At 37.4% G+C, this 10,861-nt stretch overlaps 1 protein-coding gene across 1 annotated transcript in view; it reads right to left on the bottom strand.

The window, feature by feature from the left end:
• Positions 1-10,618, bottom strand: part of sh3rf2 (SH3 domain containing ring finger 2) — a 30,174-nt gene extending 19,556 nt beyond the window's left edge. The window contains exons 1-3 of the mRNA XM_038299199.1: positions 10,317-10,618; positions 9,701-10,052; positions 3,337-3,606 (exon numbers count right to left, since the gene is read on the bottom strand). Of these exons, the coding sequence (XP_038155127.1) occupies positions 3,337-3,606; positions 9,701-10,051 (621 nt within the window). The 5' untranslated portion in view covers position 10,052; positions 10,317-10,618. The remainder of the gene's footprint in view (positions 1-3,336; positions 3,607-9,700; positions 10,053-10,316) is intronic.
• Between the last annotated feature and the right edge of the window lie 243 nt (positions 10,619-10,861).

Raw genomic sequence — 10,861 nt, forward strand, 5'->3', positions numbered from 1 at the left:
AGGAAACCTGTTACTCTAAGACGTGTCTGTGATTAATTTAATGTCAGAGAGAACACAACTCTCAGCAGATAACAGGAAGGCCACATAAATAATAAACCCAATGCTGGGTTGACCAAATGGCAGTAATGTTTTGGTAAAGATCATCATTCTCTGTTGATCCAACTCAGAGATTGCTGTTAAATTAACACTTTCCCAACTAATTTGTCTTAAGAATAACAAGGAAAGCATGTTTTAAAGCATATTTTAACCACACACAGATGATGCTGTCCTGCTCCCAATGATTAATATAAAAAAAAAGCTTTTCTTATATTTCTTATAAATCAGCTAAAGTTGGTATCAGCAGCTTGGAAATTAGTAAACAGACCACGTTATAATACTATCGACACAAACAGGAAAGTAAAAGACAAACTGACTGTTTTTGTTTAACACAAAAACAACTATTGCTACTCCTGCTACAAACACAAACTAATTATTACAGTTGGGTTATGTTGAAATGGGTGCAGGGACTTATGCAGAGCTCTTTATCCTCATAACTGGAATTTAAACTGGAGTAACATAATCTCCAAGGTAAATCCTCCCAGTTTGTAAATCATTGTATTCTCCATTCCAACTATAGCCACTGCTACAAGCACAAAAATAACAAAAACACTGCTCTATGTGGTTTCTGCAAATCTACACATGTGGACAAAGGTGTTGGTATCCCTTGTTAAATGAAAGAAAATCCCATAATGGTCACAGAAATTACTCACATCTGACAAAAGTAGTCATAAATAAAAAAGTCTTTTCATCCATGCTTAAAGAGAATCATAAAAAAATAAACTCATGGACAAAATGGATGTACCCTTAACTTAATATTTGTTACACATCATTTTGAGGCAAACACTGTAGTCAAAAGATTCCTGTTTCTTTCAATGAGACTTCTGCTCTCAGCAGGTATTCTGTTTCACTCTTCATGAATAAACTGCTACAGTTGGCTCAGCTTTGAAAGGTGCCTTTTCCGGACGGCCTGATTCAGCTCCTACCAAGCTGTTAGGAATCCAGTTTGTGTGGGCTGTGTTTGTCTTTTTGTGTTCTCTCCCTCCACAAACAGGTGGCGCCCTGTTCTCGTTGGTCCTCCCACACACCTGGCTGGTCGTGCTCATTACTGAGGACTCTTAAGAGGTGGACTGCCACTACCTCGTCACCAGAGTGTTTGCCAGTTTTGGGTACTCTAGCCAAGCTGAGTTTAGTTGAGTTAAACTGAGTCTTTGTCTCTCTGAGCTCTAACCTTGTTTTTGTCTTTGCCTTTTCGGCAGGAAGTCATCCTGCAAACTGGATTTTTGGCCTTCTCCCCCTGGAAGGATTGTTTTGAGCTTCACACTGAGCAGGGGGTTAATCTCCACACGACCCGTTTAATTTTTCCTGGAAATCTAAGTGGCAGTCCGCCCCACAGCTCCTCAAGGAACCAACATAACCAAAAACCTGTCCGCCCTCCAACGAGCCCCCCAATCTCTGGATAAACCCACACTGACTGGATTCTGAGAAGAGAACCTTTTTCTGCTAATGCGAGTCCCGTTCATCTCTGATTTTTTGCAAGACGTTGTTCAAAATTCCCACGGACCCAGAACTAACCTCTGAACTTCCCTTCTCACTTCCATTTCCGGTTCACCAGCTCTCTGAGTTTCCCTGGGTCTCCTTATTGATTATTTCAATAAACCTATTAAACTTTTACTCTGGTTCTCTGAGTGGTTTCCTGCATTTGGGTCAGATCTCTTAAAAATATCATGACACAAGCATGCTCAATAACATTTAGGTTTGGGTTCATTGAAAGGCCACTACAGAGCAGTCCAATGTTTTCCTCTGAGCAATAGTTGGCTGTTTTTGCTGAGTGTTTGGGTCATTATCCTGTTGACCTTTGACTGACGTCAAGCTTTATGACACTAGGCAGCAGATTTCTTTCAAGAATCCCTTGATATTCTTGAGTTTTAATCGAACCGTGAAATGATTCAAGACCCCCTGGGCCAGATGAAGCAAAGTTGTCCCAGAGCATAACAGAGCCTCCTCTGTGTTTCACACTTGGGACAGTGTTCTTGTCACTTGTGTAATCTAGCAATGTGTACTTCCATCTTATGAGGTTTTAAACAAAAGACAGGCCCACGGTGACATGGTGGTACAAACATGTTTCACTTTACATTGATTACACCCCTTAACTCATCCGTTTTGCAGATTTACTAACTTCAAAAATCAGCTTCTCTTAAGCCTCCTTGCAGTGCCTATGGTCTCTTTTTTATCGTAAGTAATAAGAGTTTTATTCAAGTATCCAACTCACTTTAACAATTCCTGATAAAAAGCAGCTCTGATTATTTTAAGGAATCAACAATTAGGTTCAAGCTCTTGAAAAAATTTAACTTTTAATATAGGATGGAGATGAATTTAAGGTCTGAACTAAAAACTAAAAGACGAGGGAGAATGGAAATCTCTGACTCATCGCAAAGGACATTTAGAGGGTTAAGCTGGGTATAGAGGGATGCAACCAGACCTGTAAAACAAGTCTAAAGATTAAATATGCAGAACCAATGAAGAAACAGATATTTTCCTGTGACGGCCATGGGTGTGGGAAAAAAAAGTCTACAAACTATCCCACTGCACCAAGAAAACAGTGGGAGATAATGATCCAAGACAACTTTATAAAATATGCAAAATATGAAGGGATTCGGGAAAATGAATCCAAAATCTACACTGCAAAAACAATCCAGAAATAAGTAAAAAATTGCTTAAATTAAGTATATTTAGCCTTAATTTGAGCAGGTAAATAAGATGATTTGCCAATGGAATGAGTATTTTCACTCTTAAAATAAGATAGTTAGATAATATTTACTTGAAATAAGACGATAAAATAGTTTTTTCTTATTTTAAAAGGAAATTGTCTTGTTCCATTGGCAAAGTGTCTGTTTTACCTCCTCAAATCAAGGAAAAACACACTTATTTTAAGAAAAAATAACTTATTGAGGTTTATATTTTTTGCAGTGTAGAAATTCTCCAGATATGCAAACTGAAGATTCTTGTGCGAAATTTGAATTTACACCATCTTACATGAACACTCAACCTCAGAGAGCTGATAATAACATTTACACAAATATACAGTGAAATTGTGAATATAAAAGGGGTTTATAGCTGCAACACTAAAATAAAAGACAAAAATTTGGCTCCTTTAAATAGTCTTTAAATTATGGATGAGTTTATCTTTTCCCTCTTTTTGATACTGCATTATAGGTTGGGTTTTATAGTTTTTAAATGATGGTAGCGGTGCAGCTGTGAGCTTCCCCTGCGGTGCTAATGTTGTGTTGAGTAGCAAACCTTGAGGAAGCTGAGATAATATTTGGTGTCCTCCACATTCATCTCCTCGGGGTTGAAGTCACAGAGCGCCCTGCAGAGAGGCTGCGGCTGGGCCTGCTGGAGGGGCTGCAGCTGGGCCGTCTGGCTGAGAGACGCTCTGCTCCCGTCGCTGCTTCCATAGTAGCGGCTGTCCTCCGTTTTGTGGCTGGAGGGGAAGTTATGCTCAGGAGGGAAGACAGGCTCCCCCGACATGTCAGTGCGATGGTTGTTCGCTGACGTTCTTAAGGCTGTCTGTAGAACAGGAAACAGTCAAATATCTGCAGTTTTTCATCTTTTCTTTCAAAGATCCTTCACATTGAATTTGGCTGTAAAAATGTGTACAGCTGTTTAGAGTTGAGTTGAAAAACATGGCAAAAAGAAGTGAGTGATGTTTTTATGACCCCCTTTTGATTAAAAAAAGTTTTATTTGCTCTTTTTATATGTCAAACATATATTTTTTATGGAATGGTAGACGACTGATATTTAGTTGTGAAGCTTATATCAGCCTATGATAATATCATGGATTCCTAGTTGTGTTGCTTAAAAAAAATGGAAAAAGAAAAGGAAATTAGTTTCAGTGCATTTAGAATTTTCTCCAACCTGCTTCACTAAAGATTTGCTTCAAATCCCCACCTTGAGTTCAGTTAGAGTTTAAAATGCTCGGCTCAGTTCAGGAGGTTGAATCTGGGATCGTTTTACACGTCAGACACGACGGTATCATTTTACATGCAATTGTTTTATCTATATTTTGTTGCCTAAGAGAAATATGTACTACATACAGTGCAAAAGTTTTCATATACTCTAAACTTTTACACATTTTGTCTTGTTAGACTCATAGTCTTATTTGTAATTGATTTGTATATTTTTTAATAAGTGTATTTGAGAAGGACAATGTACAATAATCAGCACTTCTGTAAATGTACCAAAATTAGTCTTAGCAGCTATTTTTCATCTGCTGACCCTGAACAGTTGTAGTATTCATATACAATATATTTTACATATATTCTCACATGCACAGTTGAGTTGCACAAATTTGAATTGAGAAGAAAATTATATATATATATATATATATATATATATATATATATATATATATATATATATATATATATATATATATATATATATATATATATATATATATATATATATATATATATATATATATATATATTATGGCTGCCATTCATGTTTTTTTTGTTTTGTTCTACTAGCTTTAGACATTTGGAGACTGAGGTTTTGCCCATTTTTCTTTGGAAACTACATCAAGCTCAGATAGATTGGTTAGGGAATGTCTGTGATTATAACTTTATGCTTTACTTTTCACCCCTTGCCTCAAACTCTCAAATGGATTTAGTTCCTGACTGGACTGTCTTTATAAATAAATATGTATTGAGCTAAACCAACTCTTATGTTATTTGGCTAAAGTTCAAACCTGCACTCTGGCTTCAGGTTTCTGGGGGTTTTTGGGAGACTTTCTTCTAGGTTAGCCCTGTATTTAGCTGTATGCCATCAACCCTGACCAGCCTCATTGTCCCTGCTGAGAAAAACATCCTTAACTTAATATAACTATCCAATATAAAAGGCAATGTTTTTGATACACATGCCTGCAGGACCCAACTGATGAATGAGTCTGCCACAGGAGAGATGCTGAAGTAAAAATGTTGGTGGCATGGAGCAGATAGAGGATATCTACAAATACTGATGGCCGCGCTGCGGCCATAAAATTTAAAATGACTGAACAGGACATGAGGAAGAGACTATATTGTATTTGAAAAGAGATATAAAGGAAAAAATGCTGGTACAAGTTGTCGGGCAGTTGAGTTGTAAATATTGACACATCGTATATCTGACAAAATTCCAATATTGTTCATTTCTAATCATGGCAATCAGGTCCCAGGTGTTGCGTTTCAGAATGTGATCTGGACATAAGTGAATCTCTCAGTTTGTTACCTGAGCGCTGTTTCTGTATCAATGCATACCCCTTAGTATTAATCAATTATCCATGAGCACTTTAACGTGTGCACTGGCTTTCTCAGTGGAGGCTTGTTTTTAAGAACGGGACTCAGGGGGAAATACAGGGGTTCGTATTTATGCTGTGAATTTTGGTCCATTATTGTTGTATGCAAAGAACACATTTTGTAAATAGAAATTCGGAAAATAATGCAACATGTAAAAGTAAACTTTGAAAAACATTTTAATTAAAATATATTTTCAGAATAACTTTCAATTTTTCTCATATTTTGTTTTTAAATTTTTTTTTTTTATAATTTAGGTCGGTTTTTTTTTTCTCTAAATTTTTTTAAGTTTTACATTTTTTTTTTTTTCCGATTTTACATTTTCTCTACTCTTTTTTTTTACTTCTGCTTTTCAGATTGAATTTTACGATTTGCATAATTTTCTAAATGCATTTTTTCATATCATATTCTCTTCAGTTCTGAGGGCAAGCTTTTCTCTGGAGTGATGACCCAACATGCATTGCTATTGGTCTTTACAGGCAGCAACAACATTGTAAAGGTCAATGTGTGTTTCAAGAGTGAGCGTTTGCTTTGGAAATTAGACAAAAAATTAAAAACAAAGATCTGAGAAATCACCAAAGTTACTTTCTTTCATCATAGAAGTTTTTTTCTTCTATGAGTAATTGTTCATTCCTGCATTTTTTTATTATTATTAACATTTACAACAAATATCCTTTGCTTACAAAAATAATGGATCAAAATTTGTTCCCCATTTATTCAGCTCTTTATAATGCGTGTATTGAGCCTTCATCTCTGAGTTAACGTCTATCAGTGGAACAATGAACCATCTACATACAGTTCTAAACAGACCTCCTCGCTTCAGGCCAACAGGAGCAGAGAAAAACATTTTAATACATGGGATTATACTCTAGTGTGACTGTTACAGAATTAATTAAACGGCTTCAGGCACCAACGTGCATAAGAGATGAAACACCATAAAAACTAACTGGAGCCCAGTCAATGGGCAAGTAGCAACAACCATCGGGAAATTTTTCCATTGTTTACACCTAAACCTTCAACATGGATCACGGCCATGCATACAAAAGACTAATTATTTCATAATATTGCTAAAAGTTAAAATGCCAAACTCAAGATTTGTGTTTTAACAAATGTATTTCAGTAAAATAGGTGCTCAGACCGCGGTGTAAAGGTTGCCATCTGTTGTCCTCAGAAGAAGTGTCGGTATCATTTATTTACAAAGTAAATAACTAACTGTGATGTTATAATAGTTACTACCAAGACCTGATAAGGCAAGCTGTTCAAACACAAAGAGAAGTACATTGAAGATATGAAGCAGACATGGTGAACAGGTAATAAGTCCATCTATTACCTCTGAGAAAAATTATCTACTGAATTATACATCATCAGAGGTGCAAATAAATGACATTTCCCTGCAACCATTACTAACAGTTATTTGCAAAGGCAGCCATAGTGTATTTAGAGGTTTGGGTGGGTGGAAAAAAATTATTTTTTAAACTTATTAATTCATGAATAACTTTTAAACATGGTTATTATTGGCAAAATATTCTGGTTTATAATTTTCTGCAACATCATTAGGCTCTCCACGGTTACTTTTAATACCTTTGTTCAAAGTCAAAGTCAAAACGAACACGAAACGCTGATATTTTCCAAAACGTTTGCCGTAAAGACGGAGACGTAAAATAAATGTGAGCTTCCACACGAATGCATGAAAACGCTGCAAAATGTATGCCAGGCCTGTAAGTGGCGCTGTGGTGCCAAAGCAAAAATAAGCGACGAAATGTTGGGCATGCACACTAATATTTATACATGGTTGCCCTGCGGGTCCATTTTCGTGGTTAAGTCAAATTCAGGTGCTGAACTATGTCGTCGATATTGCTCTGTTCTTCCTGGAGATATTCCAGAAGAAGAAGATTCTGTTGTAAGCCCGACAGCAGGGTGAGTAGCATTAGCAGCAACGGCGCCATTGTTGTTGTGATACTGTGTCGCGCATGCGTGTTTAGAGGCGACGCTATGACGCATGCGTGTAAAAAAAAAATGCGGTTAGAGCGTAAAGATGGAAACGTGAAAACGGCGTTTCGAAATCTTCCCACTCTGAAGGCTGAGTAAAAAAAAGATTGTTTACAGACCCCCGAAACGCCGGCTTCGTGTGGATGAGAGGCTGGTTTGGTGAAAAATTTGTGCGTTTAGGCCAGGGTTCGTCTTCGTGTGGACGGGGCCTAAAGGGAGGTATCTAATTATAAACGTATTATTTTTCTATGGGTTTCAAGCAGAATTGTGCAGTAATGCAAATCATTTCTGCAATCATAAAAACAAGCTCATATTAGGTAACAAACTTCATAATTATATTCTTTATTTTTCATTAAAAAACCTGCAGTTGATTTGTAAAAGTGTTTTTATCCATTCCAAAATTATTGGGATTTATTTGCAATAAATTCAACCCTTGATTACATGATTTTTAGTACAGAACAGCAAAAAAGCGTCTCTTATTTTAGGATTGTTAAAGTTGCTGAGACAAATTATTCTGTTTGTAGATCATTTGGCTTTAATTTCTCTCTTTTAGAGTTTTTCTTTTTATAAATGAGACTTTTTCTCTTATTTTTTTTTTCATTTCTCTGTGAGCATAGTAGAGCAGAAACAATGGTATTTAATGAGTGGGTAAAATGTTGGAGAAAAATCAGTGCAGATGAGACATTCAAGATATTATTTGGAATAAGGTTGTCATGTCTTGAGAAAATGGGAATAAAACCATTTGCATTAATATACAATAAAAATCACCTTTTATAATCTCAACATGGAATGTGCTTTCTTAACAATCTAAGATTATATCACTTAAATATGTGTGGAAATTAATGTAAAATAAATAACCCAAATATAACACAGTATAAAAAAAATGTTAAGTTGTTTATGTCCAAGTAATCTAGAAATCTAAGATTAAAAAGAGCAAATATTTGCAAACAGCCCTTAATTTTGATACAATGCTACATTAGTAGCATACGATATCCAGATACAGTATTTAAGTAACTTTTCAGATTATCAATACTTCTGACAACCCTAATCTGGAAGAAGGTCATCCTTTATATCTAATAGCAAGCAGCCCTACAGGCAGAGTCGCTTGTGTCTGAATATTACCACCGAGCCACACCTTTAGGTTGCACAATATAGCTCACGTTTCTGTGGTTGTGAACATCAACATCCACTTATTTTCGGTAACACCTCATCTTGCAATGACATAATTGTTTAAGTGAAAATTAACACCCCCCACCCCACACACACACATACTCGTTCTGCCATCATAGTGAGGACCATGTTTTGACTTCCATTGAAGTTCAGTCATTTTTAACCCTTTCTATGCCCTAACCCTAAAACTAACCCTAAACCTAACCATTACCAATGCATACCTCACCCTATCCCTAACCAATTGACACCTTAGCCCTAAATAAGCATGTGAGGACCGCAGAGGCGTAGAGCGAACATTTTAATAAGGGTGGCCAGGCAATAACTAATGTACACTGAGGGGTGGCCGAAAGCAGATAAGCACCAAAAGCTCATGGTCAATCTCTACTGTTCCAACAGGAAAATTAACGAGCAAAACATCCATATTTTCTAAATAAAGGCAAATTATGCTTTCCCACAGGCTTTGCTAACAAATAGAGGAATATATTCAAATATCCGTGCTTTCTACATAAAAGGTTTAGTGGATAAAATTCTTTGAGGTTTGAGTTTTAGGCAATAACTTTTCCATTGTCATTACTTACCTACTTTTATCAGTAATTATTCCATATAAAATTGATATTTACAGATACTAAAATCTACATAAATTGATAATGTAATAAGTTTTTATCAAAATTGTTATTTATCTATGATTTCACTGAAGACTCCCAGATGACTTAAAGGGGCGCATAATTTTCTCTTCACCCCATAAGACCCAAAATCTAGTTCTGAAAAGAGCATGAATTCTGTATTTATCATCTTTAATGTTAGTATATTGATGTGCAGAAATAACCACAGTGTTTTGTTGTCAAGTAATTGTTAATATATGAAAAATTAAAATGTTTTGCCACTATCTGTATTAGAGGGAAATAAATGGTAGGGGTGGCCACAGGGTTGGCTAAGGGTGGCCATGGCCACCTCTGGCCCCCCATCAAGCTCCACCCCTGGAGGACCAGCAAAATGTCCTCACTTTGTAACAACTGGTCCTCAATCTGATGGTGAAATTGGAAAAATGGTCCTCACTCTGATGGCTAGACAGGTACACACACACACACACACATATAAATGCAGCGCTTATGATCTGGGTGTAATGAACTGACCTCACTGTACCCCTGCCTCTCTCTGTGTTGACTCACCTGCTGCAGAACCTTCAAGGCGCCCCTATCTACAGGCACTGCATACCGGCCTCTCTGAGGGCCTTTGCCAGAACCCGACAGGCCCTGGAGTCCCTCCATGAGCCGAACCAGCAGCAGGTTTTCAGGGAGCTCCTCCACTTTCCTAACAGGAACAGGAGCTAGACACTCCGGGCAGAAGAGTTTGCTTTGGGCCACCTCATGCCTCTCCAGGCAGGACAGGCAGAAGGTGTGCTGGCATGGCAGCACCTTGGCAGAGGCGTCCAGACGCTCAAAACACAGGGGGCACTCCAAGAAGGAGAGCAGGGTCTGCTGCTCCGATTCGGGGCCATCGGAAATACTGGAATCCACCATGCTGAGAAAGAGCAAGCACAAGAAAACTGATTACATCATTTAAACTACATCAGAACAACTTTATAAAGTTATAAAGTATGACTTCACTAAGTTAGAAATACGGATCTAGTAGGCTATAGGAGGTGTTTACAGTAGGTGTGCGCTGCGTGTTTACAGGTGTCCTAACTCACCTGAGTACACAGGTAGGAACAGGAAATATCAGTAATCCTCCATATGAAAGAGGAAAAAAACATTACTAGTAGTAGTATTTTTATTTAAATCTTACCTACACGTCACTCCACGGCCTGCCACGGTGTTTATAGCCCTGCGCCCCGGCTTTAGGAAATGCGTAATTTTTTCGCGGCGGCGGTCGCCATGCGTGAACCCGGGGGAGCGCAGCGGCTCTGAGGGGCCAGGAAACACCTAAACTCAGCGGTTACATGGAAGCCAACACGGAGCCCACCTGTGGAGCCTCTGGCCGAGACAAACCCGAAAACAGAAAGGTTTCAACTCCAGGAAGACTCATTCTGCAGGAACTGTGTCGGATTTCAGAGTCATGACGAGTTTCAGTTTAACCCTTAGCCTGCACTGTAAAAACCAGTTTTGGAAAGCGTTAAATATGAGTCATTAAAATGAAAAGAAGAACCTGAGGGAAACCTTTAGGCTACACCAGGAGTGCTTTAAAATCCAAAATACAATTTTACATTGAGTCCAGCAAAAGAAAAGCAGATTAAAGCTAAAATATTATTATATTACTTTTTAATATAACAAAAATTATTTTTATTAAAAATATCTGCTCTGAAAAACATGTTGCAATTTTGCTTTTTTTTT

This window comes from Cyprinodon tularosa, unplaced genomic scaffold (genome assembly GCF_016077235.1).
Source record: "Cyprinodon tularosa strain WSP-4 unplaced genomic scaffold, ASM1607723v1 ctg42, whole genome shotgun sequence".
Lineage (NCBI taxonomy): Eukaryota > Metazoa > Chordata > Actinopteri > Cyprinodontiformes > Cyprinodontidae > Cyprinodon > Cyprinodon tularosa.